The following is a 27,936-nucleotide window of genomic DNA, read 5'->3' on the forward strand; positions in this document are numbered from 1 at the left end:
TCTGAGCATTTATTTAACGTTATTACAGCAAACATAAATCACTTTGCATTGCAATTATCTATTTGCAGTTTGTTAGATGCTTGCTAAAATAATACTTTTGAGAAATTTGGTGTGTGTATCCATGATACACGCCATGTACGGCCGTTCGAGCTTTTGGAGGGGACCGAACCCGCCACTGGAAGACCTGGAGCCACACAGCCGGGTTCCGAAGTGGAACTCCCACCTACACCTAGGTCTAGCTCCGCCCGTACCTGGGTTGGGCTTATCCGCTCCTTAGCTCCGCCTCCACCCAACCCCGATTGGCTGGAGGAGGAAATCGGCCCGACCAGTAGTCCCTTCTTGAAGGGGCGGAGCCGGGCTGCGATCTGGTCTGGCCGACGCAGGCCGAACCGGGCCGAGGAGATCCGAGTGGGACCGAGGCGGGCAGCGCCGCGGCCCGGAGCGGAGGTGGCAGGGCGCGCCCCACCCAGCGGCCCGGCGGAGCCAAAGATGCTGGCTTCTGCCACACCGCCCCTCCCGGGCTCCCAGCCGCCTCCGGCCTCGCCCTTCCCGCTGCTGCTGCTGGCGGTGCTGAGCGGCCCGGCATCCGGCCGCGTCCCCCGCTCGGTGCCCAGGACCTCGCTTCCTATCTCCGGTAAGGCGTGGGAGCCCTCGCCCTCAGCCCTTCGCGCGGCGCCCAGGCCCCGCCTGCAGGTGCCGGTACCCAGCTGCCCTCTTACGGTCCCCGGCAGGCGCTCTGGGGCCCTCGGCGCAGCGCACCGAGTCCCGCCCCCGCCCCCGCCGGGGCCGGGGCCGGGGCCGGGGCCGAGGCCGGGGCCGAGGCCGGGGCCGGGGCAGGACCCCCTACGCGGTGCGGCTCCGCCGCATCGCTCCCCCGCGTCGCGCTTTGGCTCCCAAGACACGCCCGGGCGGCTCCAGCTGCCCCTTGACCGCGGAAGGGTCAAGCCCCTCAGCGTGCAGACGCGGCCACTGAGGCCTATGATGGGGTAGGGGCTTCCTGAGGTCGTCCATTTCGGAGTTCCCCCTTCCCGAACATACACCTGTGTCCCTCATGCCAGCTTGACGCCCATTCTTCTTCCAAACTCATTGGTCTTTCATTCTAGTCCAGCCATCCATCCTTCTCCATCTCAGCATTTGCATCTGCCCACTTCTCAAATCCGGTCCCTCCTTATCCTCATATATACCTCCCTGAAAGCCTTTTTGCCCTGCTGGCAGCGCTTCTGTCTCTAACACACTTCCCAGGCCTCTCACAGCTGACAGCAACTCCCATTCTCTTGATCCATGATCCATCGTAACCCTTGGCATTCCCTGCTCTCTCTACCCGTTCCCTACATTGGATGTTGGGAAACTGTTCAGTGAATTGACTTAAAATTCTGTTTAAATGATTTTTAAAGTATTCCGAAGGGGGAGAAAAAAAGGAAAAAGGAGATTTGGTCCTTTTAAAAGATGTGGAAGAAGCCAGGGGATGCCACAAGGTTAAAAATGGTTATTGGAGTGATTCACACTTAATAGGCTCTCTGCTGAGGTGGTCACGGGCATGGCCACAGACCTTGTTTTCTTCTTAGTGGACAGTGTTAGTGCCTTCCTTGTGCAGAGAAAACTAGTGAAGCTAAGAGGACAGCCTGTTGGCAAAACCTCACAAGTGGGTAATAGTAATGTAGAGGCTAAACTTCAGACTAGTGACATATTGGGTTGCTATGAATTAAGAAGACAAAGTTGTGGTCAGAGACTGGGGTTTGTTTGTGCTGAAGCAATAGCCACAAAAGAGAACTGAGGTTGCCTGGCTGGGTTGATAACCAGAAATGCAGAGAAGTCCAGATAGCAAGGTGAAACAGAGTTGGGGATATAAGGAGAGGTTGGGTGTTTAGGGCTTATGATGAGCATGAGAGAATAGGCAGGCACAGCATAGACATGAACATGGGTGTGGGAGGATGGGGTGGGAGGGGCTCTGTACATCAGCACATCTAGGAATGAATGGCTCATAGCCATTCTGTCTGACTTGACGGTAGCTGAGCAGATAGAGTAGGTAGAGTAGAGCTGTGCTGGTGCAGGGGTAGGGGCCCCAGAGTGAGCTAAGAAGGTAAATACATGATAACTTATTTGTTATAATCTTTAAATAGAGTTCTGAATGATGCTATGAGGTTTAGATTTAGCCCAAATGAAGCACAAGTCTAAGTAGGGATGAAAGGAACCTTTTGTGGAACACATAGTCCATGTCAGTTGCTTCCTCCTATGTTACCTCATTTTATTCTGTCAACAAGCCTGGTTGGTGGTGTTTACAAGATGAGGAAAGTGATGCTCAGGGCAAGTAACTTATTCAAGATCACTGGTAAGTGAAAGAGCCACATTTAAACTTGGGCTGATCCATTTACAAAGCACATACTCTTGCCTACTCTTTACCTCTTTGGGTGGAAATAGGGTGGGATTGGGAAGGACAAGAGCAGTGGGAGAGATAGGAGATAGTCTCCTAAAGTGTTTTCTCAGTGAAAAGAAGTTACTAGTAAGTAGGGATTTAAAAAAAGGAAATTTAGAAAGTACTTGTACCTTCTACAGTATTTTCAACTTATGTATCATGTTGCCGTGAATAGAGATTACAGACTTAATATTTATGCTGATATTTTAATAAAGTGTTCTATTTTTACAGAAAAAGCATATTTGACTGCCCTGTGTGCTAACTATTCTGGCCTCATCAGTTCTCTCACTTTGTGGAGGTTAGGTGGTTGGCCTGTCAAAGCTCTGTTTTTCCCCCTCATGGCTGCTAAATAAATGGCACTTGGGAGAAAACAGAAATTGAGCCCTTTGGCTTTGCCCTTATGGACCCAACCCTTATGAAGCAATGGCTGGTATCACTCTCCTCTCTCACCCTCTCTTCCTGCCAGAGGCTGACTCCTATCTCACCCGGTTCAGCGTCCCTCAGACGTACAATTACTCTGTCCTCCTTGTGGATCCTGCTTCCCATACACTCTATGTCGGCACTCGGGACACAGTCTTCGCTTTATCCCTGCCCTTCTCAGGGGAGAGACCTCGCAGGGTGAGAGATGAAAGTGGGGAGGACCTCAGACCCCACAGCATGGGATTAGATACATGGTTTTATGGGATTGATGGTGGTGGGGGTGTTCATAATAACCAAATATGTACCAGTGGTGGTGGTAGGAGGGGGAGTGTTGGTGAAGATAAACAGATGAAGAATATTAACTTCATTATATTTGCTAAGGGTGATCGAAGGGGTGGTCATGGTGCCTGGGGAGGCCATGGGGAGGCTCATCTTGGGGAGGAGATCATTTCTTTAGGGCAGTAGCTTTTAAACTTTTTTGACCACCCCTTAGTTAGAAATATACATTTTGACCTATAGAAGTATATATTGAAAGAACCCTTTCTTGAAACAGTATCTGTTCTCCTATATGTGATATATTCTATTTCACTAAAAATAAAAGCAATTTATTTCATTACTGGTTAATGGGTGGAGACCTCCGGTTCGAAAAATAGTGCTCTGTTCAAAAAATAGTTCTCTGACTGGTGGTGATGGTCAGGTGGGGCTGGGAGGAGCTCTGAAGTTCTCAAATTGATGGAGGTTGTGGAACTGTTTTACCTACCCTGACTTGGAAGGAATTTGGGAAGAATCTGGGGGAAACAGTTAACTCCTCCTTTCTCAGATTGACTGGATGGTGCCTGAGGCCCACAGACAGAACTGTAGGAAGAAAGGCAAGAAGGAGGTAGGTGTGAATCTTGTCCCTGTCCTGAGTGTCAGTTGAGACCTAGTTCCAGCTCTAAGTCTGTGTCTGTCCCCTGCAGTGCTCCCATCCCAGTGGGCCCAGGCAGGGACTCTAACACCATGGCATCACCTGTCATCTCAGATCCAGAGCTGCATCTAACTGTCCTGACACTACCCTTTCCTCGTACCTGCTGCTTCTGATTCTCTCTAATCATCTCTGATCCCCAGGACGAATGTCACAATTTTGTCCAGATTCTCGCCATTGCCAATGCCTCTCACCTCCTCACTTGTGGCACCTTCGCTTTTGATCCGAAGTGCGGGGTTATTGTGAGTGACAGGGGTGGGAGGATGGGAAGGGTTTTCTGTGAGTGACCATGATGGGAGGCATGCTTAAGGCAACACTTGTGCATGATAAACATTGGGGGTGAGGGATGTCCTCACAGGGTGGAGCCTTTGTCTGCCATGGAAGGGGGGTAGGAAAGGGAGGAGAGGAGGGAGGTTGTCTGTAGAAGGTGAGGTATACAGAGTAAAGAGAGAAGAGGGATGGTGAAGGGAATTAGGGATGCTAGCTAGGCTCAAGAGAGGATAAATCCAGGAGAGACTTTAGAGGTCAGTAACTCATGTTTCCTTTGCTCTGTGTATGTTTTGTCCAGGGAGCTGAGGTCCATTTCTTAATCAGCACAATCCATGCCTGCTTCTTCTTCCCATGGTGTGTGACTGTCTCTTACCCACTTCTCCCACCTCTCCTGCCAACTTCATTCTGTGTGGGCTGTTACGTTCTGCTGTCATGGCTTCTGAGGTCACTGCCTACCAGTATAGTACTTGCCAGCCCCATACTCTGAATTTGGCCTTCGAAGTGGGCACTCTGTCAGTCACCTTTTCTTCTAGGTCCTGTTCATTGCTGCTGGAGCCCTGGGCACCTCCACTGTCACACTCACGCAGGCTTGGGACATATATGTTCCTAGTCATGTTTAGGTTTATCATGGTGTCTAGAGTTAATGGGGCTGGTAGCATCTCAGGAGGGTCTTAATGATTTTGAACCCTCAGCTTTTCCCATCAGCAATCCAATAGCCAGTCTTTGGTCCTCTGCCAGCACATGCTTGTGACAAGAACCTAGGATGAGTTAAAAGCCTCCCATGTTCTTTATATTCAGTGGCTTCCCTTTCTGCTCCAAGGAACAATAGGGGGACTGCAATGACTCCCTGTCCTGGCTCTGATCCTTAACTGTAGATTTTGACTTGATCCTTCTGCAAACTGTAGTAGTCCTTGCCACCTGGATCTCATCAGTGTGTCTATGTCTAAAGTTCTCCTTGTTGAAGACCATCCTCATATATCTGGTTTTGAATGCTATAATTGTATATGCTTAATTGCCCTGGTCAGTCCCTCCAGCCGCCCCTGGGGTTGGTTGGGGTTTTGTCGAGTCCTTTTCACAATGTGGATAGAAGACTCTCCACCAGGGTGTGGATAGCTTCCTCATCTTCGGAAGGTTTCCAGTTTGGGGTGGTATTGAAAATCTCTTTATCCTATCAAGTGATGTTGAGGGTATAGTTTCCTTACAGTTCTCACAAAGCTTGGAAAGTAGTGGTGGAACTGCCATTGCCCTGTAGGTCTTTTTCCTACAGGGAAAATGGTTCCATGGGGAACCCATGGGTGTGAGTGCCAGTGCCATGGCTTGTAGACAACATGATCACTTCAAGTTAGTCTCCTAGGGCCTTCTATTCTTCCTTGGCTCTCTAAGGGGACCCTAATGGCTGCTAGATTCTAAATATCTAGACATAAAATATTCTGTATATCCTGTCAGGATTGGTGTGACTTGGATGGTCATCCACTTCTGAGAGAAATCAGCAACCAGAATGAAGCCAGGGGTCTACTTCTGTGCAAAGAACCATCCTTTGGTCAAGGCTTGTTTGTAGGAGACTATAGGGCACAGCCCCCTTACCCCAAAATCAGCTGTGTTAACTTTTCAAGCCATTATATTAAGACTCCCCTCTAGATTTCCTGAATGCTCTCTTGTACCTTTACTGTTTTATCCTGCTGCCTGGCAACTCCTGTATGCTTAAGCAAGTTCTTGCTTTAGCTTTAGTGTCAAACCTCTCATGTCTCAGACTGCTGACTTTGAGACCATGTATAACTATTATGTAAGAGCTTTGACTAGCTGATCCAGACACAACAACTCACTCAGAGTTGATTGCTCAGAGAAATGGAGGTTTTTACAAAACAAAATTCAAGCACTGGACCTACCAGCTCTGACAATGTGGAGTGCTACCATTCAGTGATAGCTCATTGTACATTGGAGGAGAATATTTTAGTTTGCTTTGTTGAGGGAATTCTAGCAATTAACAGAGAAAAATGCTAGACTTAACAATAGCAATGACAAGACTTCCCAGTTGAAGGTATTATACTCTGTCCCAGGTGTGGTACTAAATACTTGACATTCAAGATTGGATTTAGTTCTAAGCACCATACTGTGATATTAAGTATTATTTATATCCATTTTATAAGCAAGGAAATAGAAGCTCCAAAAAGTTAGGTACCATGTCTAATATTAGATAGCTGGCAGAGGCAGAGCCAAGATTTAAATCTAGCTACGTCTGATTCTGCTCCACTACCCTGTCCCTCTAGTCCAGCATGCAGCACAGAAAGACCTTATGTGGTTTCAATGTCCTGTGACATTTGTCCTGTTTCATGTAACAGGAACTATCTTTACTTTACTTTTTTTTTCCCCCCCTCTTTGGCCAAGAAGAGTACAAGACAGATAAAGGACCTTCCCCAGGTGGTCCTTTATCTGTCTTGTACCCTATTTGGCCAAAGCCAAAGGATGTGGAGATTCCACCCCTACAACTCAGTGAGAGCCTTCCTGCCTAACTCTGTCTTTCAGCTGGAGGGACTTGCCTTTGCTACAACTGATGATACAATGAAGACTCTCAACATTCAGATGAGGCTGTAGTGGAGTGGCCTTGCCCCCCTTCAGACCCTAATTAAATGTTACTTTGACAAGACAGTAATCATAACCTGTCTAGTTAATGCTTAACTTGCTTAAATATTATAAACTTAAATAATACAATGGTGCCATTTGAGGAAACTAGATGAGGGCTCATTTTGACATACTGAGTTTTAAGGGGCTGATAGGCCATCTCTGTGAGGAAGCCCAGCAGCCAAGTGCAGACATGGACCAGAGATTGGAAGGCATCAGACTTTCAGAGAATTTGGGGAATAATTTGCATAGAAAGTCTAGCTGGAAGTATAAGAATGAGTGAGGTCATATAAGTATATGTGACAAGGACTAAGGATTGATCCTTACACAGTTAGGGGCTAGAAAGGAAAATAGAAGCAACCAAAGGAGATAGAGAAGCAACTGTTAGGGGGAGGAGGGTAGACTTCTAAGAGAATCAAGACAGGATATTTGAAGGAGGGAGTAAGTAAAAAATATCAGATGCTGCATAAAGGTTAGGAGGATGAGCACTGAGAAAAGAGTCCTAGCTGAAATGTAAGGGAGTAGTCTTAGGCACAGGGATGGGAAAGTGTGATTTGTTTTTTGGAAATAATAGGCCATCTGGGTTTGGTCAGAGGAAAGTATTCATTTTGAGCAGTATTAGGAAGTAATTTGGGCTAATGGGTTTATATTCTAGGCAATGGTGAGTCATTTTGTCATTCTCTTAAAAATTTATCAAGGCAGTGACTGATATTGTAGGAATATTAATCTGCGGTGGATATGAGAGTAAGCTAGGAACAAGGCTAGGCAGTATGGAGAGAAGGCAGTTACTGCTGTAGTTGAGATGAGAGGTAAGAAGAGCCACCGTAGCATGTATTATTAACCTTTGTCCACAGTGCCCAGACATCTTGGTGTACCCTCTTGCTGAGCTGTCATCTATCTCTTTTCTCAAGCTAGACTGCTCCCACTGCCACAGATGAGATGCTTGTGCCTTTGTGGGGCCTTTCATTCCAGAAGACTGTCTTGACCCAGTGTTCCCCTTTTGGGAACCTCAGATCACATCTGATTTTAATGGGACTTATTCAAGGCTCTTTTGGTAAAAACAAAACCTTATTTACTAACTATAGCCAATAGATGAGCCATCAGAATGGGCCTGCAGTATTTTTATACTCAGGGGATATAGATCTATGTTGCTATTCCAACTACCATTGATGTAATCAGGCTCCAGCAACACTACATACCTTCCCTAGTGAACTAGAGGTATTGTGTCTGGCTCTTCTAAGCCATAACTTTGATTCCTGACCAGCCAGACTTAACTTCCCTGCCAGTTTCTGGTTGAAGTCATCCCTGGTTTTCGTTTTTAGATGTTATCTTGAAGGCTGTCTTCATGATGGATGCTCAGGTAAGATAACTCCTGGCTGGCCCTGGTGAACTCCTACATCTCTTGCCTCGTGTCCAGATTGGGTCTGCTATAGTCCCTGAATGAAGAAGGCAGTTACTTGCCAAATCAGTGAATTCTGTCTTGAGTTTCAGGTCTTCATTGACTTTGCAGATTCCCTTCTTCCTTTCTATGTATCCTTGACTCTGGTCCTGTCTTTTGTCCTTGGGGTAGGAGTAGGGGGAGGATGGCCCTTCTCTCCCAGCCCCGGGACTTGAGATGGTCTCATATCGTCCTGCACTCTTCTTTATCCTTCCTAAGAGCTCTAGTCCTCAGCAGACCTGCTTTCTTCCCTTCATTGTCCTTGTCCTGTCACATGGTCCCCAGTCAGTTGCAAACCCTAGCATTTCAGAGGAAGGATCTGCCTCTCGGCCTTTTAGTGTCTTCTAGGGCCATCTGTGGTGTTTTGTCACCAGGGCATGTGGGTATTGGTACCAGGGGAATGGAGGAATAAACTGATGTAAAGGGGGATGGCAGAGAGGGGAAATGCTGGAATGGGTGGGGGAATCAGGAATAGCAGACTGGGAGCTCGGGTTGGTAGCGGGTGAGTGGGAGATGAATGGAAATTGGGCTTTTCCTTCATCTGACCATCTTTGTAATTCTCACCATGAGCCTTTCTGTGACCCTAAACCAATTGCCCCCTTCTGGTCTATAGGATGTGTCCAGTTTCCAGCAGGTTGAAAGACTTGAGAATGGCCGGGGGAAATGTCCTTTTGAGCCAGCTCAGCGGTCAGCAGCTGTAATGGCTGGTGAGTGGGGAGAGCCCAGCCCTGTGGCTCCTTGCTGTAATTGCCTCCTCCCCCCCACTGCTGTTAGAATTTCTGTGTCCTTTCTTTCCTTTCCTTGCAATGTCTATCATTCCCATGTCTCTTTCTAGCCTTTTCTTTTCTCCCCACTGTGCCTGTGTCCTCTTGCTTTTTCCCAGATTCTGCCCCTGGGTTTTCTCTCGAGTACGTATCCTCTGCACTGTGAGTGTGAGTGTTTGCTCTGTTAACCTCATTTTCTTTTCTCATGGTGCTCCCCCCTGACCCTGTTTATAAGAGGAATCTACTACAGTGCATATTGTAATAGATCTGGGAGAAGTATAAAGAAGAACCTAAGAAGCCTTGTAGAATAGCATTGTCCAAAGTACTTTGCAGGACAGTAGAAATGTGCTATGTCTGTGCTGTCTAAAACGATAGCTGCTAGTTACACGTGGCTCTTGAGCCTTTGAATAATGTGACTAGTTTGACTGAAGGGAGGAATTTTAGTGTCTGATGTCTGCCATCTTTGCACAGCTCTAGAGTATCAGACAACAACTGCCAATATTGCAGGATATTTCTTTCTAGCTTTTTAATTATATGTGTGTGTGCATTTGCGTTTATATTCAGGCACATAAATTTTGCTGGGCAGCTCTTTGTTACTCAGAGGAATCCATCATCAGTAATGACTTAAATAAATTCCTGCTGTTACTTCCTTTGACCAAGCTGTATACAGTTCAAGTGTGCAGGGGTTCAGTCACTGTTGATGCCTACATCTTTTTTTGGAGAATGACTATATAATTCTTTAGTGGCCACAAAGTGAATTGTTTGTATGCTATGTAGCCTATATTCTAGGTCAGACCACCTCATGCACACCCTTCAAATTCAGTGAGAATCCAGCCATTTTCTCACAATAGTATACAAAAAACAGGTGAATAGAAATTTTATGTGTGCATAGATTGTAAAACTTTTAAATGTCCTGCCACATGGATTTAGTTTTGAATTTTGTCATGTAACTTTATATCATAGGCATTTTCTGTATGATTTAAAATTTTTTTGTGAAGAAAAATTTTAACAACCTGTTGCTACCCATCCTGTGAGCATACTATAATTTAATTAAGCAATCCCAAATCACTGATATAAGTTTATTTGATTTCCAAATTTAATTTACCTCAAAGTTTTTGGTAGTCCCCATCACACTGTAATGAATGTTTTTGTGCATTAATTTTTATTCTCACTTTAGATTGTGTCAAGATTCCTGGAAATAGATTACTATTTCAAAGGGTGTGAACATTTTATGGCTCATTATTTGTCGCTAATTGAGTTTTTAGAAAGAGTGTTTCAGTTTACACTCTAAATCAGCTGGAATGAGAGTGTTTTGTTTTCTTCTCAAATAAATTTTACTAGAATGATATTGTCACTTTGAAAGATCTTTGCTAACTTGAGGCTAAAAATGGCACCTTGTTTTAATTTGTATTTCTATTTGTATTTTTTTTTTAAAGATCTTATTTATTTATTTAAGAGCAAGAGCAAGAGAGAGAGAAAGAACAAGCTGGGGGCAAGGGCAGAGGAAGAGGGAGAAGCAGACTTCCCGCTGAGCAGGGAGCCCAGGACCCTGGGATCATGACCTGAGCCAAAGGCAGACACTTAACCAACCGAGCCACCCAGGCACCCCTAATTTGCATTTCTGTGAATATTAGTGGAATTAAACATTCTCCATATTTTTAGTACTTATTTTTATTTCTTTTTTGGTAAATCTTCTGCTCATATTCTTGGGCCAATTATCAGGTAGGCAATGTGTTTCAATCTATATCTGTGGTTACATTTGTTTTTAAACTAAATCCTTTTTTAGTTATAAAGCAGATAAAAATTTTTCTTATAAAATTTCCCCCCAAATGTTTAGCTCTGATCTGTTTGGAACTTACTTTGATGCATGGCATGAGATGGAGATCTAAATTAATTTTCCCTAATTAACTAATCAGTTGACTTAGTAGCATTCATTGTATTGCTTTCCCTTTCTTTACTGACATTTGTTGTGAGCTTTATCATAAAATTAATTTTTACCCATTCTTTTGGACTACATTTTATGAAAAACAGAATTTGGGACACAAGCTCTTAACAGTGAAATTTTTTTTTCTTATGCATGGCTTTATAGGAAACGTCTTAAAAGCTAGCTATACAAATTAAATCATTCTTAGTCATAGAGTGAATGACACCCCTTTTCTGAAAAGTAATAAAATGACAAAATTTTTGAAAATGAACATAAGTCTAAATCTAGTAAATACATAATTTGTCCTTTTATCATCCATCAGCAATTGAAATGGACAAGACCTTGTTTATAGTCATATATGTTTGCATAAACAAACATTTAGTCAATAGTTTTCTTGGCTTTTTATCAAAGGTCTTTGGCAAAACTCTGAGCCAGTTGTTGGGTCATTAAGAAAGATTTATCAGTTTTAGCAGTTGTCTCTTGATTCTCTATAACTTTTTATCAACAAAATGGCTTCTCAATTATGTCAGTTTAAGGTAATCGATTAACATACTTTCTTTGTTTCAAGCAGTAATCTTTACATTCAACCTTCTGATGTAATCTCTCTGTGGTCCAGTCAGCAAGTGAATTCACATTAGCATGTGGTTTAAGAACACAAATTTCATAAATAAGATCATCGTATGACAAAGAACATTTTCAAAAAGGAAAAAGGGAAAAAAAAAAAAGGAAAAAGGGTTTCAAGTTTTTTTTTTTCGGATAATAAAATTCAAGTTGCCTTTCAGCTGATAATTGATGGAAATGATAAGTCACTTTCTAACAGATTAGAATGGCTAGCTTCTCCATGTTTCTTTGATCCAAATCATAGTCAATACCAATATTACACGTTTTCCTCTAAAGTTCGTACTTTATAGGGCTATAATTTAAATTTCTTTACACTTGACATAGTGCCAGTATTCACTGGTGTTTTCTTCTTTCTTTCTTTTGTTTTGTTTTGTTTTGTTTTGTTTCACTGGTGTTTTCAATGTTGATTACTCTGCTGCCCCTTTGTTTTGAAAATAGCGGCATACAAAAGAGTGACAACATTATGTAAGAACTAGGACCTAAATTCCCAGTTAGGATCTGTAAAAATGTCCGTAAGGATAATAGAGGTATGTTGAAATAAAAAGAAGAACTTTTAGTAATGAAAATAATATTAGAATGTAATAGCAGGAGCATTTCTAGTTTTAAATTATAAAAATTAGTGTGCATTGTGGATAATTGAGAAAATATAGAAATATATAATGAAGGAAGTGAAAAGCTTATTGTAATTCAGTAATCACCAGGTAGCCAGTGTTTTTATTTTTGAGTCTTGTCTTCTACTGTGTCTGTGTGATATTATCATGCATATTGGAATTATCATGAATATTTCACTTAATATTATATACTGAAATTTTCTCAGAATTAATTATTCAAAACATGATTTTTAGTGATTGCATACTCTTCCATCACTTGAATATAGCACAGTCCTATTTCCATATAATTATACATTCAAAATGTAAAATAAATTATTGCTTTCATAAATACTGCCACAGAGGAAATCCTTTCACATAAATGTTTATGCAAATCCTTTACACAAATCTAATTAATTGCGTATGAGTCAATCCAGACAGTAGAATCACTGGGCCAAAGGGTGTAAAGGTTTTTATGGTACTTGGTGGATTTGGCCAAATTGCCCTCCAGTTAGTCTTGCCAGTATTGACCAGAGGCTCTCTTTCATTACACCCTTTGTCAGTCCCAAGTAATATAGTTAATAAATATACAGTGACCACCTCCAGAGCCCAATATTATATATTTTTGCTTGCATCTCAATTAATGAGGTCAAACAGCTTTCCATGTGTTTATTGGTACTTGCATTTATTTAGGAAAAAGCCTCAGAAATCTTGTCTTCAAATATGACATTTATTTATATTGCACATAGATAAAATTAAAATTTTCTCAGTGTCTGTTTTTATACTATTCTAACCTGGAAAAATGCAAATATTTTGACAGTAATGTTCACAATAGCCTAAGAACACTGGCAATTCTGTCTGTCTCCTTTGGAAGGTCTTAGTTGTCTTTTTTTTTTTTTTAAGATTTTATTTATTCATTCATGAGAGACACAGAGAGAGAGAGGCAGAGACACAGGCAGAGGGAGAAGCAGGCTCCATGCAGGGAGCCCGATGTGGGACTCGATCCTGGAACTCCAGGATCACGCCCTGGAAGGTGCTAAACCACTGAGCCACCCAGGGATCCCAGAAGGTCTTAGTCTTCTACTCGTCCTTTCAACATTGGGGTTCCTTGGGCCCCCTCTCAAGGTCCTGTTCTCTTCTCATCCTATGTGGTTGTGATTTCAACCAGCCTCCCTGATTCTGTTTCCACTGCATCCTGATACCTCCCAGACATTATCTGGAGCTACAGACCACATATGCAACTGCCTTCCAGACATCTCCACATAGATGTCCCAAAGAGATCTCAAAATAAGCATGTCCCAAATTGAGTTCATCTTCACTCACCTCCCCCAAACCTGTTCCACCACCAATGTCCCCTCCTCTGAGTACTGTTACCCTCCCAAGTACCACAGCTGGAGACAGCAGTCGGTCATCCTTTGGTTCTGCTTATCACATCCTATATGGTTCTGCTTATCACATCCTATAATGAATAGGACTTTTATGGAGAAGAGCAGAAGGAGGGAGTATTTGCTTTTTCTCTTTGGGAATCTGTACTATGTTTTATCATCTCTGATCTCATTGCATCTTGCGATTACTGCATCTGCCAAGAAGCACTGCAAATGTTCCAGATAAGGTGCTGCCAGCATTTTGGGGTCAAGCCTACCTCTTAAATTCAGTGTGTTTGCCCCAAGACTAGCATTCACACACTGAAACAACAGTTAGTAATCCTATGTGACTAACAGAGGGAAGGGTAGAATAAAAACTACATCTCCAACTACCTAATTATATCTTCATAGTAGGCTGTTATGTATAAAAAACCCAAGTATCCAGCTGGCCTAATCCTTAGATAAGGAGATGAAGAATATTGAGCTAGGAGCTATCTATCCTGCAAAGCTCTGACTTTGAAGAAAAGGGAGTAGAGAAAGGAAGGCTAGGGCATGTTTAAAATTCCTTTTCTTTTAAGCTAATGAATGATTATTCCTATTGTAAATCTTCTTTAGAAGTGGCCATTGTGGTATCAGAGTGAAAAATTGAAACCCCAGGGTGTAGTGATATATTCAGTGCCATGGCAGTGTCCTAGGCTGTCAGTGTTGGGTTGCTGACACGTCTGGGAGGCCTATGTCACAGGCCTTGCACTTGAGCAAAGAGAGATCTACTTCCACACATCATTGTGACTTTTCTTTGGTTGTGATGCTTCATCTTTTGTGGCTTTCAGTCCTTTTTTTTTTTCCTCCCCAGTATTTCCAAAATGAAAAATATCTTAATTTGGGGGATAATAAAAGTAAAAAGATGGTAACTACAACAAACATTCAGTGAGTACAAAAAAGTAGAAAGGAGGAAATAAAAATCATCGTAATTCTATTAATCAGAAATAAATATTAACACTGTAAAGTAGTAGCTCCTTCCAATCTGTCTTACGTCTGCAGACATATACATATTTTTTAAAAATGGGGTTATATTATACCAGGTGTTTTTTTTCTCACCACCTTGCTCACTGAATTCAGCACTATGGGCCTCACTCTCTTTTGCCCATTATCTTTTGCCAAAGCAAATGTGTGTTTTAATGTTTACTGAATCAATCTGTTATAGGATCCACCTTGCCAATGATTTCACATACAGGGATATTTTATTATATGAGCAATGCAGCATCAATTTGCAATTGAGACTGTCCTGGAGAATCTAGGACATGTGGTGATCCTGTGTCCTCCTGTCCTCATGAGCATGGTGGCTGCTGTTCCTTCTCCTTGGGGTGTGTGTGTATGTGAGAGAGAGAGAGAGAGAGAGAAAGACTGAGACTGTGTTACAAGCCCTTTGGTACTCCTGGAAAAACTGGAACCCTGCTACTTCCTCCCAAAGTGCTTGACCCCTCCTCCTGTCCCTCAGTGCCAGCGACCTTCTGCTCTTTCCCTCTGAATAACTGTGCTCTTAAGCAATTCTAAGCTCCAGAGTTGCTGACTGCCCCTGTTGATCCCTTAGAAACTTCTGGGACCTTCTACATCCATCTACTGCTGGGTCCTTGCAAAATATTTGTTTGTTGTCTGCCCCCCTCTCCCCCCGCCATACACCCAATCATGCTCCTACATATTCATAACTGTCTCCTCCACAGATCTCTCTTCATTCTCAGGGTGTCCAAGAAACAGCATCTGCCAGAGTTTGGGTTTTAGAGTGTTTTGTGTATGATGCTTGTAGGGAGATTTTTCATTGTAACTCTGGCATCTGTATCAACTTTTCCCCCCACCTTGGAAATACAGGAGGTTGGCATGTGCTGCTCCAAGTGCTGCCAGACTATGCTCTAAACCTGGTTTTCTCCTTCCTGAAATACTCTGGGAGGCAATAGGGTGCCATTTTATGTTCCATCTCTCCTCCACCTCTGGCAACAGCTCAAGCCTGTGGTCTGTGAGGTTTCATAAGGAGCTTGAACTCACATGCGCTGGGTGCCACCCATGCACTAGCCCTTATGTGGGCTCTATGTTTGTATCACATTTAACCCTTAACACTGCTCTGAGTGGAGGGTGGCATTATCTCCATTCTGTTTGAGGTACCTGGAGCTAATTTGCCCAAGATCATACTACTTATAAGTATTTAGGGTCCAAAGCCAGGCCTTCCACGTTTCAGAACACTTGAATTCTTTTCACAGTCTCCAATGATAGAAGAGTCTCCCCTCCCCATCCTAACCCTCTGCTGTTGCCCTCAGAGGCTTTTTGACCCTTTTTTGCTTTGTATGAAAATAGTGATTATTCTTCTAGTACCTGAGATGTGCACTTTTACTCAGGCATCTGTGACCCCAGGATGGTTGTACTCCCCACCAGAGTGGCCTTACTTCTCAATGCTTTCTTCAAAGGGTGTGAGTCCCCGTGGCTCTGGCTGGGCTTCCCAAGCACCAGCTTCCAGCACACCAGTCTCTTGCTCCTCTAGTCTCTCTGATTTGATTTAACTAGTTGTCTTTAGTAGCCTCTCCCCTTAAATGATGGTATTCCCAGAGATCTTTTCTCACTTCCTCTTTCTTCCTGGCTCTCATGTTCATGGCATGGCTGAACCCTGACTCCTAGGTTGCCGGACTGGCCCTGTTGCCTGGACCCTTCTGTCTGATTGCCTTCCAGGGTCTCCAACCAGATATCCTGAAGGGACATCAGCTGTAGCACATTCCACATCTAGAGTCCCAATTACCTCCTTTAGGGGTCTTCTCCTATCATTTCCTGACTTTGCTCCTAATATCACCCTCTGCTGTCATCGATCTTATAAACTGGAGACCTTAAAGACACTATTTCATTCCATTCTTTCACATCTCATGTTCGGTTGATTTTCAAATCTTGTTAAACAATTCTGCCTCAGAAATAGCCCCCCAATCTAGCTTGCTTGCTTCCTTTCCTTTCTTTTCCTTTCCCTTCCCTTTCCCTTTCCCTTTCCTTTCTCTCCCTTTCCCTTTTATTTCCTCTGCTGCTACCTTAGTTCCAGCCCCTCCAATCTTGCCTGGATTCTGTGAATAGCCTTTGAACTAGCATTAGCTCCTGAAAACTCAAAACTGGTGATGTCACTCTCTTCCTCAAGAAAATCTGCAGTTTTACTCTTATCTGTAAGAGAAAGTCCACATTCCCTGGCATGGCAGAGCAGACCCTTCATGACTGGGTGCCCATCTCTTCACCTCCAGCTTCACCTCTGCTCACTAGCCCAGCAACCCCCGCTGCCCCCTGAGAGCTGCAGCCATGGGGAGCACCCCACATCCTTGAACACGGCTCCCCTCTTCCCCACCTGCTTGTCGTCCTCCCTGAAGTACATCCATCTGGCAAATTGCTCATTCCTCAGATCTAGCTCAGATGTTACCTCTTGGATGCTGTTCCCTGGTTGGATGTGGCTGGGTTCTCCTCTGTGCTCCCCTACACATCTCTTCATCCATGCCTCCTGGTGTCTGAACATACTTTTGTCTTCCAGACTCATGTGGGAGCTCTTGGAGGCAATGATATGCTTATTAGCACATGGCACAGTGGCTTGGACCTAGTATGTGGTGAAGGAATGCCACTCTGTTCTCCCCAGGGTTCCTGTGACACTCAAAACTCCTCCAGGGTGCACAGGACCTTTTTACTGCTCCCTGAGTAATTTTCTCCTAGTCGTGTCTGACCCCTTGGCTGTGACACAGGGTGGCTCTAGTTGTCTTACATTTCTCCCCTTCTGAGTGCCTGTGATCCTCTCTTCTCCCGTCCCTACCATCCCTAGAGCACCTCTGTCCCTTGCACTGTCCTAACAGGGAGGATTCAACTCCTCATTGCTTCCTCTGGCTGGTGTGAAGCATTCTTTAATTCCCCAGGCTACTGTTCCTCAAAGCGAGGTCCCGAGAATCACCCACGTAAGGGTAACTCTCACTACTGGTTTGAAACTTCATCCTTGGGCCATCCCCTCACTCTACCAAGTGAGAATCACTGGGCCCTGGGCCCAGGAATCTTGTGTCTTGATCATTTCCCCCAACTGATGCTGGTGTGCCTTAAACTGTGACTTCTTCCAGAGCAGTGCCTGCCCTCTAATCAGAAAGAACACAGGTTCCTTCACACACATACCAGAGTGGGAGAGCAGAATTAAGATTGGGGCCTGCTGCAAAGCAAACCCCCTTCCTAGGGAGTCACAGTATAATTAGCACATGATGGGGGAGAGGTGGCCCTAAAACAATGACAGCAACAACAAGCAAGCCAACAGGCAAAACAAAAACCAAAAACAAAAACAAAAAACCCCCTAATTTTCACAAGGGCTGACCTTATCCTTCCTTCCTGCATGTTAATATTCCGACAGTTTTCCCTTAACACCGGTAGCCTTTTCTATTCTGGAGCACTCTACGTCTATGTTGATGTTAGTGAGATGCCACCTGCCTGTTGGGTGCCATGTGGTGGGCCCCCAGCTCCTGAGGGTTCCTGCCCCTGCTTTATCCCCTGATCTGCCTGCAGCTCCTTTTGCTTCTCTCAGCCATCTCTAACAGCCCATCTTCTCCCTGTCGCCCTGCAGGGGGGGTCCTCTATGCTGCCACTGTGAAAAACTACCTGGGGACGGAGCCGATTATCTCCCGGGCTGTGGGTCGCACAGAGGACTGGATTCGGACAGAGACCTTGCCGTCCTGGCTTAACGGTGGGGAGAGGGAGAGGGGTGCTCTGGGGGATAGAGCCTGCCGTGACCGGGTAGCCCCAGACTGTGTCTGGGGTATCTGAGGCCACTGGTCTCCCCAGCCCCAGCCTTTGCTGCTGCCATGGCCTTGAGCCCAGCTGAGTGGGGGGACGAAGACGGAGATGATGAGATCTACTTCTTCTTTACGGAGACCTCCCGAGCATTTGACTCATATGAACGCATTAAGGTCCCACGGGTGGCCCGTGTGTGTGCGGTGAGACCACTGTCCCAACTGTCTGCCTGTCATCTTCTGCTCCCTTGTCCTGTCTTTTCCTCTCTGGCCCTCTGTCTTTGTATCTCCTCTGTCTCCTTTTTTCCTCTGCCTTGAATTCTTTTCTGGGAGCTTGGGGAGTGTGGGGGAAGGGCTCTGGCCTTGCACTCCCATAGATACCCTTATACTCCCATAGATACACTGTCCCCAGGAGGTGGACTAGTGTGGGGGTTAACCGCAAGAGCTGTTGAGGGCTAGTTCCTGGTTCAAGCCCTGCCTCCACCTGTTCTGCCTCTGTGACTCTGGGTGGATTCTTTAGCATCTTTGAACCTCCTCTGTAAGATGAGGTTATTAAATGACCTCTAGCTAGAAGGGTTGTTTTGAGGATTAATGAGGTGACTTATGGGAAGCATGTAGGGGAATATTTTATAAGTGCTCAATGACCTTGGTCCCCATCATTGTTACTGTGACCCCATCCAGCCCCGTCTCTCATTACCCCTTGCAGTGCTCTGTATCTCCATCCTTGCCTTTCTGTGCATCTGTTTTCCCATCTGTCTGTGTCTGCCCTGAAGACAGGAAGAAACCTATATTGGTGTCCACATGCCTCCCACAATGTTGGTCTTCTAAAGAGAACTTCCCATGCGCTTGTCACCCCAGGGGGACCTCGGGGGCCGGAAGACCCTCCAGCACAGATGGACGACATTTCTGAAGGCGGACCTGCTATGTCCAGGGCCTGAGCATGGCCGGGCCTCCAGTATCCTGCAGGATGTGGCCATTCTTCGGCCTGAGCACAGATCGGAGACCCCCATCTTTTACGGCATCTTTTCCTCCCAGTGGTGAGGGGGCCCTGGTGTGGAGGGGAGTTACAGGGTGGGGGATACATGGGGACGGATGCAGTGTCTGTGCTGTCTGCTCCAGAAGGTGTGGGCTCTTCCTGGAGCAGGCAGTGTGGCTCCCTTTGTATTTCTCATGGGTCATTTCATCTGATGGGGATGAGTTGCTTCTCCATAGTTCCCTCCCAAGTACCTGGCTCCAACCTGTGACTCTTACAGGGAGGGAGCAGCTATCTCTGCTGTCTGTGCCTTCCGACCACAAGACATTCGGACCGTGCTGAATGGTCCCTTCAGAGAGCTGAAACATGACTGCAACAGGGGACTGCCTGTCATGGATAATGATGTACCCCAGCCCAGACCTGGAGAGGTGAGGGAGTGAGGGACCTCTTCACTTCACACCTGAATTGCTGCATGAATGAAAGGGCCCAGCTAAGCATCACGGACACTTGCTGGCCCCTGGGAAACTGTCACCCATCCTGTGCTTCCTCTAGTGCATCACCAACAACATGAAGCTCCAGCAGTTTGGCTCATCGCTCTCCCTGCCCGATCGTGTGCTCACCTTTATCCGGGACCACCCCCTCATGGACAGGCCAGTGTTTCCAACCGATGACCATCCCCTGCTCGTCACTACGGATACAGCCTATCTCAGAGTTGTGGCCCACAGGGTGACCAGCCTCTCAGGGAAAGAGTATGATGTGCTGTACCTGGGGACAGGTATGTTTAATGGTCAAGCAAGTTGCCCATTCAGTGTACGCATGCTCCTGTCACAGAGAGGCTCCCATATATACAGGTGTCAAAGTCCCAGGCACAGTCAAATTGTTATGTCTTGCCACTTGTCTGCTTCCTAGAGGATGGACACCTCCACCGAGCAGTGCGCATTGGAGCCCAGCTCAGCGTCCTGGAGGATCTGGCCTTATTTCCAGAGCCACAGCCAGTTGAGAGTATGAAATTGTATCAAGTGAGTTATAGATTTGGGGGAGTCTGGTGGGGGTACATCTGAGTCCAGAGCCAGTTTGTTATCCTGAGATCTGGGAGATGCAGCACATTCTTCCTCACTCTTTCTATAGAACTGGCTCCTGGTGGGCTCCCGTACGGAGGTGACACAAGTGAACACAACCAACTGTGGCCGTCTCCAGAGCTGCTCAGAGTGCATTCTGGCCCAAGACCCTGTCTGTGCCTGGAGCTTCCAGCTGGATGCATGTGTGGCCCATGCTGGGGAGCATGGCAGGTAAGTGTTGCTGCATTGGTCTCTTACCTTCTGTTCCAGGGCATTGACCCATCCACATGTTTGTGTCTGTATGTCATCTGTTGAGGTCCCTGGCTGGCCCATTCAATAGAGCAGGAAGCCCTTGATCTCAGGGTCATGAGTTCAAGCCCCATGTTGGACATGGAGCCTACTTTATTTTTATTTTATATTTTTTATCTTATCTTATTTTTTGAAAGAGCATGCATGTGAGTGGGAGGTGGGGTGGGAGGAAAGGGCAGAGGGAGAGAGAGAATCTCAAGCAGGCTCCACACTCAGCGCAGAGCTGATGCAGGGCTCCATCTCACCACCCTGAGATCCTGACCTGAGCCCAAGTCAAGAGTCGGATGCTTAGAGCCACCCAGGCAGCCCTGTGTGGAGCTACTTAAAAAAAATGTTTCTCATCTGTTAACAATGCCCTGCCTCTGTGTGTGTTTGTGTGTATTCTGCTTGTGTCACTTGGGTGTCCATCTGTCAGTTCATACTGACTTGTGTGTCTGTCCATGTGATGCTGCCTCACTGATGCTCTTTGCCTCTCTGTGGGACCTGCTCTGACCGTATGTCTCACCATTAGCTTGCTATACACTTCTCAGTTTTTATTTTATAAGAGCTCTTAGAAGCATTTGCACAGTTGACTGCTTCCTCTTAGCTTCTTTGCAGTACTCTAGCCTCTTGCTGTCTGTGACTCTGCGTCCTCCTGGATTTCCAGCCTCCCCCACGGTCTGTCTCCTTTACGATTCATTTCCCATCCTGCTTCTAAATGTGGAATAGTCCTCAGGGTTCAGTCCCTCTCTTAACACTTCCACGCACTGTCTAGATCTTGTTCCCATTACTTCAGTGAACCAGCTGAGTGCCAGTCACCACCACCCATGTGTCTTTAGTTGAGCTGTGGACTTCTGTATTTCACCGCCCACCTGACATTCCCTTGGGAGTCTTCACAAGCAGCTCCAGCTGCTCTAACCAGTCTTAGCATGCACTGTCATTTCTTCTTTCCTTCATGTGCTCTTCCTATGGTTTTTCTCATCACAAAAAAAGGGCCCTCACATGATGAGATGACCTTTGGATTATACTATATGTTTGCAAATTGAATTTAAACAGAACAACAAAAAAACAAAAATGGGCTCTCCATCCAAGCGAGAATTGCCCGTGCTATATTGCAATGTGTACGGACTCTAAGTCCATTTGTCCTATGCTCAGTCTATAGCCACTTCTTCCCATCCCTGCCACTGTCACCCTAGTCCACGCCATCGTCACTTCTTGCCTGGATTACTCTGGCAATGTCTTAATTGGTCTCCTTTTGACCATTGGGGGATCTTGCCATTTCTCTTCCCCTCAGCAGCTAGCTTAAAATTGTATGTCACATTGAAGCAAATCCTTGACATAATACTCATCTGAAATATTTCGATATGTATATCTATCAGGTAAGGACTTTTTTTTCTTCTTAAATTTTTAAAAAGATTTTATTTTTTATTTAAGAGGGGGAGCATGAGAGGAGGGAGTGGCAGAAGGACAAGCAGACTCCCCACAGAGCATAGAGCCTGCCACAGGACTCGATCCCAGGACCCTGAGATCAAGACTGAGCCAAAGGCAGACACTTAACTGACTGAGCCACCCAGATGCCCTCCACCCCACCCCCAGATAAGGACTCTCTTAAAAAACAGTTTATTATAAGGAATTTCAAACATTCAAAAGTAGAATAATACAATGAATTCCTGTCATCTGTTGCTCACCTTCACCAGCTATCAACTCCTGGCCAATCTTGCTTCACCAATACCCTCTCTCACTCCCAATTATTTTATAGTAAATCTCAAACATCACTTTATCTATAAATCTGGCAGTATATATTTTTAACACAGAAGGAATTAAAAATAAAACAAAACCATAGTATCATCATCTTACCATAAACTTAATGTCCTGAAACATCCAGTCAGTGTTCCAGTTTTCTCAATTAAGTATACTATAAGGTGGTTGCTTAAGTTAGGCTCCAAATAATGTCCATCAATTGAAGTTGATTGATGTGTTTTTTAAGTCTTTTAAGTTTTATGTGAGATTCCTTAATGAACCATTTTAAATTGATGGCTTGGAAAGTACTTTTTTCAAACTGACTTCGAGATTTCCTATGTTGAGCCCTGTTAATTCACTGTATATTTGTATATATTACTGAACCATAAGGCTACCATAATATTTTAGAAGTAAAAGTACTTGTTTTGGGAATCAGCTTTTCATTAAGATCTAGTAGTTTCTCTTGGGTATAACTTTTAGATGTCCAAGACAAGTATAACTCTTAGATGTCTAGGACGAAGCAAGTGCTTTATTGTTTTGATATCCATTAAAATAAGGATTTCATTGTATACTGTGTACTTGAACCTCAGGATCCCCTTAAGATATATATATGTATATATGTCGGGGTGTGGGTTATATGTATATGCTAGTATATTTCCTGGTAATACAAGAAATAACCAAGTTAGTATTTTTTTAAAATTAATTAATTAATTTGAGGGAGAGAGAGCAAGAGTGCTCCCATGCAAGCAGGGGGAGGGGCAAAGGGAGAGGAAAAAGGAGAGAAGCAGACTCCCCACTGAGTGTAGAGCCTGAGGCGAGGTGAGGCTGGATCCCAAGACCCTGAGATCATGCCCGGAGCCAATATTAAGAGTCAGACACCCAACTGATTGAGCCACCCATGTACCCCACCAAGTTGTTACTTCTCTGTACTCTCTCCTCCACATCTCGACTCATACAAGTGAGAAAGACTGACTATGGAGTTCCTGTGGCTATGTCTGCACATATGGCCTTCCTAAGTTCTTCACTCTCAGCTAGACTAAGCGACCTTGGTTTTACCCAGAAGACTGTAATGTATTCATACCAATCTTGGAACTCATTTTAGGAGCCTTAATTCATGCTGAAGGAGTTCACACTCAAATGGAGTCTGTCTTTGATTGAGGCTTTTGTGTGTTCAGATAGAACTTGGTTTCCATCGATAGCTCGGTAGAGGTCTCCCTCTGGGAGTTCAGAGTGAGTGGTTCCATCCTGCTGTCCCTGTGTCAGACATAGTTCATTCACATCCTTGGAAGTACCAGGATTGTGGTGTTTGAAACATCCGTTAGAGGCTAATAGGCATTGACTGTTGTTGGAGAAAGTTCCTACATAGAGATGAGCAGCTTTTATGAAACAAAAAGTCCTCTCCTGACCCTCACAGAATTTTGATAAACTTTTATAGAAAAGAAGTTTTTCCTCTTAATAGCAAAAAAGGTTAACTGTAGTTTTTGTGTCCCCCCCCCCCCCAAGATAAATCTTGTGGTTGTGGATACCCAGATGCATTTCTTGGAACATGTGTATGCATTTTTAAATTTTTTTTTTTTAATTTTATTTTTTTTATTTTTAAAAAGTTTTTATTTATTTATTTATTCATGAGAGACACACAGAGAGAGGCAGACACATAGACAGAGGGAGAGGGAGAAGCAGGCTTCCTGCAGGGAGCCCAACTCAGGACTCCATCCCAGGACCCCATGATCATGCCCTGAGCTGAAGGCAGACTGAGCCATCAAGGCATCCCTGTATACATTTTTTTAAAAGCACGCCCCAACCACCTTTCCAGCAGACCTACTGCAAATTTAATTCTCTGTAGTTTGCTGTAAATATGTGTAGAATTTGACATGGCAAGTGTCATGAGGAGTAAAAGGGATATTGGGGGAAATTTTATTGGTAAAGAGAATGTTGATTGATAGTTTCAGGAATGATTTATGAGACAGTGGGAGATGTAATTACACTACAGTACTGAGTGTTCATTGCTACTGAAGAAGGCAGAAGGGGCTGTTGACACTGGATTTACCACGTGTTCTCTTCTCTACAGGCTGGTCCAAGACATAGAATCAGCAGATGTCTCTTCTTTGTGTCCCAGAGAGCCTGGAGGTCTGTATGGTTTAGGGGAATGTGGGTGAAGTGGGTGAAAGGGGCTAGAATGTTGTCCATTTTGTACCCACTTTAAAAATTGGAAGATATGGCAGCGGGTGACCCATGGTCTTACTGTCTTTGGGAATCCCTTTTTTTCTTTGTCCCCATAGCCTCTTCTTGTATCTGGTACCATGCCATATTTCACTGCATTATATTCCAGCTGGTAGCATTACCACTTTTCATGCCTCTGCTCTCTTTCTGCAGAACACCCAGTAGTGTTTGAAGTTCCTGTGGCTACAGCTGCACATGTGGTCTTACCATGTTCCCCAAGTTCAGCATGGGCATCCTGTGTCTGGCACCAGCCCGGTGGAGTGACTGCACTTACCCCCCGGCGGGATGGGCTAGAGGTGGTGGTGACCCCAGGAGCCATGGGTGCTTATGCCTGCGAATGTCAGGAGGGTGGGGCAGCCCGTGTGGTGGCTGCTTACAGCTTGGTGTGGGGCAGCCGGCGGAGCCCCGCAAGTCAGGCCCACACAGTGGGGGCTGGACTCGCTGGCTTTGTCCTGGGGGTTCTTGCAGCATCCCTGACTCTCCTTCTGATTGGTCGGCGTCAGCAGAGACGGCGACAGAGAGAACTTCTGGCTAGAGACAAGGTGGGCTTGGACCTTGGGGCCCCACCATCTGGGACCACGAGCTATAGCCAGGACCCTCCCTCTCCTTCTCCTGAAGATGAGCGGCTGCCCCTGGCCCTGGCCAAGAGGGGCAGTGGCTTTGGGGGCTTCCCTCCACCCTTCCTACTTGATCCTTGCCCTAGCCCAGCCCACATTAGGCTTACTGGGGCTCCTCTAGCCACATGTGATGAAACATCCATCTAGAGCAAATGACTGCTAGTAACCACTGGAGGGGAATGACCATTGAGGTGCTGGGGGTACTGGGCCTGGAAGATGGTCATGGTCTCTGAGCTCTCTTTGGTCTTTGCATAATCACTTACACTTCAGTCTGCCCTCTCTGGACCTGGCTGGGTTCAGGGCCAAGCCTGTGCTTGATTGCCTGATTCCCATGAGAGATCAGAGCTGCTAGCTGCAGTGAATCAGGACTTTCCCCACCTCTGCCCTCTGAACCGGTGTGACCCATTCAGCCTTGGCCCCCTATCTTGGGCCCATTAGTTTGGGGTTGGGGAACAGGACATAGCTCTGACTTTGCCTTCTGGTGGGGCCTGGCTGGAAGGAAGAGCCCTAAAGGTGGTGGGGGGCTAGTGTGCATTAAGTCCTTTCGTTCATTCTCTTAGTTTACCTGATTCTCTGTGGGGAGTGCATGATCCCCATGTTGCAACATGAAATCTCTGCCCTGAGATGTCCCCGACCCCAGTTTTCCTTCTTCCATGAAAGTGTGTGTAAATACACAGGTGTTCATAGGAGGCCTGGCCACGTGCATGAACCACTGGGGCATTGCTCAGGTGTACTCAAGGTGGGACCAGGTGCGAGAAGTTTGGAATGGAGGCCTTGCCTGCAGAACTTCAGACCCTGTAGCCAGTGAAAAAATGCCTTTCCTTTCTAAAAGGAAACAAACCACCACCCCATCCCTGTCACCTCCCACAACCCTTCTCTTGAGTAGAGGAAAAACTCTCAAAGTGACCTTTTGGGTGGCAAGGACAGCGATACATGTGATCCCATCATTCTCTTTGTTTTTGTCTCCTGGCTGCCACCACTGCCACACACAGCTGTTCCTTTCTCTGACTGGAGTTAAAGGCTGGACTCCCTTCTTTGGCTCCCATTAAAAAAACTTTGTAACATTCTTAAGTATTAAGGGACAACAAAAAGGGAACGGTCCTAGGAAATAGAAATTGCATAAAAATAGGTTTGTATCAGTGACTTTACTCAGGTTGACACCCTTGCCCTAAATCAGAAGTTCTCCAGCTGGGGTCCATGGACTCCCTGAAATCGTATGCAAAATATTGTCTGTACACGTGAATCTATTTTTATGGGATGTGGGGGTGGGTGGGTATGGCTTTCATCAGATTCTCAAGGCCTTAACAAAGTAGAAGGACCCTGCCTGCAGGTCACCACAGTGGCTAAGCTGAGGGGGAGTCACTCAGTGGCAGTTCTTCCCACCCCGCTGTCCCTTCCCTGGGGTCAGCCCCTGGACTTGCAGCCGCCGGAAGCCCCCTTGTTTCTCCGGTCTCTGGAAGCTGGACTCGGCGTGTATCTGAAGATATTGTCGACTTCTACCAAACATAGAGACCTCTTCCTGCTTTACAGCTCCCAGATGCTCTAGGCTTCTGCTCTGTTCTGGTCTTGGCCCGAGTATGTGCCTCATTCATCCCTGCTGGGGGACCCCCTTGAGCTCCAGTGAATGATCCAGCCCTTCCCAGTTGAAGCTTTCAGCTCTACTTTCCTTGGCAGCAACCTGTGAACTATTCAAAAGAGTCCCCTTGGGTTTAGGATGATCAGTGGTTTTGCCATTAATGAGTGTTATGATTTTTAGCAAGTAATCTAATGGAGGAACATCGGTTTACTCATCTATAAAGTGGGGGATAATAATACCTACCTCAGGGTTGCTGCAAGGATGAAATGGGGAAACATGTAAACAATAAAGCACTATCTATACCAGTAGATGTTGTTATTGTAAAAATTCTAGGAGGCCATCATCCTATAGCTTAGCCAGATGGTAACCATGACACATGCAATCAGTGTAAGCCCCGTTCTGTGGGAGGAGGATCATTGCCTCACACAGAGATCCTGTCCTGTGTCATCTCTGGCCAGATCTTGGCTGCCAGTATCCAGTTTTGGGAGGCAGGACCTGTGGTTTTTACAATCCTCAAGTGTTCCTGAGCTTAGTGATCCTACTAGTTCTAGGAGGAAGTCTTTGTGTGCTTGTGTTTATCCTCACTTTATTCTCTTGAGGTTATGGGTTCCATTTGGGGGGAGGAAGAGAGGTAAGGAGATGTCAGAAGGGCCTGGGGTCTCTTTGAGGAGGAGAGGGATCACAGATCACAGTGGCTTTGCAGTATTTGGTCCTTGGACAGTGGCTCTGGTTGGAGGAAAATGAGATGAGATATGTAGGAAAAAAACGAAGAGGGAGATAGGCACAAAGATAACAGATCCACCCATTAGTTAGTGTAATGTTCAAGCCCCAAGAATGAGTGATAGTACAGGAATGGGAAGCCAACTCCCAAAGAAATGGTGGGAATAACTGATTGCATGATCTTTTACCTGTGGGGGTATGTGGGAAGGGAGAGGATCTGTTTGTGGCCAAGGGAGCTGAAGAAAGGTGCAGGGTCCATGCAGCAAGAATTGTGAGGATTCCGGGGCCAGAGATCTCCCTGGGTTCACACATTAAAGCAGCCATGGGGAGGAGGAGGGTTTGGACCTTGTGTTTGTGTTTATCCCCTGGCTCCAAAGACTGCGCATTTTCTGGTCCTCACTCTTAAATCCTCCTCTGCTTTTGGCTGTGGTCCCTGGTCCATAAATTGTGACTCTCAGCTTGCCCCTAACCAGTGCTCTGTGGCTACCCACATGGCCTTACTGAGGGATGCTCACTGTTGACTCTTACAAGCCAAAGGAGCTCCAGTGTACCACTGGCCCTAACCCAGCAGGAGGCTGACTCACTTCCTTT

The 27,936-nt window shown here is 45.5% G+C and overlaps 1 protein-coding gene across 5 annotated transcripts; it reads left to right on the top strand.

The window, feature by feature from the left end:
• The first annotated feature begins 305 nt into the window (after positions 1-305).
• On the top strand, positions 306-26,933 carry SEMA4F (ssemaphorin 4F). 5 transcript variants are annotated; one of them, XM_025994456.2, is made up of 14 exons: positions 306-634; positions 2,880-3,031; positions 3,654-3,713; positions 3,941-4,039; positions 8,738-8,831; positions 17,988-18,107; positions 18,206-18,357; positions 19,012-19,190; positions 19,407-19,554; positions 19,679-19,901; positions 20,036-20,145; positions 20,255-20,415; positions 24,281-24,339; positions 24,586-26,933. In XM_025994456.2, the coding sequence occupies exons 1-14, from the start codon at positions 490-492 to the stop codon at positions 25,194-25,196; spliced, it is 2,313 nt and encodes a 770-aa protein (XP_025850241.1). In that variant the 5' UTR covers positions 306-489; the 3' UTR covers positions 25,197-26,933. The 5 variants fall into 5 exon arrangements, with proteins under 5 accessions (XP_025850241.1, XP_025850242.1, XP_025850243.1 ...); XM_072767023.1 differs by lacking the exon at positions 3,941-4,039 and adding an exon at positions 8,009-8,046 and having other exon boundaries at positions 356-634; XM_025994457.2 differs by lacking the exon at positions 3,941-4,039 and having other exon boundaries at positions 308-634.
• The last annotated feature ends 1,003 nt before the right edge of the window (positions 26,934-27,936 follow it).

This window comes from Vulpes vulpes, chromosome 8 (assembly GCF_048418805.1).
Source record: "Vulpes vulpes isolate BD-2025 chromosome 8, VulVul3, whole genome shotgun sequence".
Classification (NCBI taxonomy): Eukaryota; Metazoa; Chordata; class Mammalia; order Carnivora; family Canidae; genus Vulpes; species Vulpes vulpes.

Excerpts from the sequence above, each read along its gene's own strand:
- SEMA4F (XM_025994456.2), top strand. The coding sequence starts at position 490 with ATGCTGGCTTCTGCCACACCGCCCCTCCCGGGCTCCCAGCCGCCTCCG. Across the intron at positions 19,555-19,678 it reads CCCAGCCCAGACCTGGAGAG|TGCATCACCAACAACATGAA; the intron begins GTGAGGGAGTGA and ends TGCTTCCTCTAG. Across the intron at positions 24,340-24,585 it reads GTGTCCCAGAGAGCCTGGAG|AACACCCAGTAGTGTTTGAA; the intron begins GTCTGTATGGTT and ends CTCTTTCTGCAG.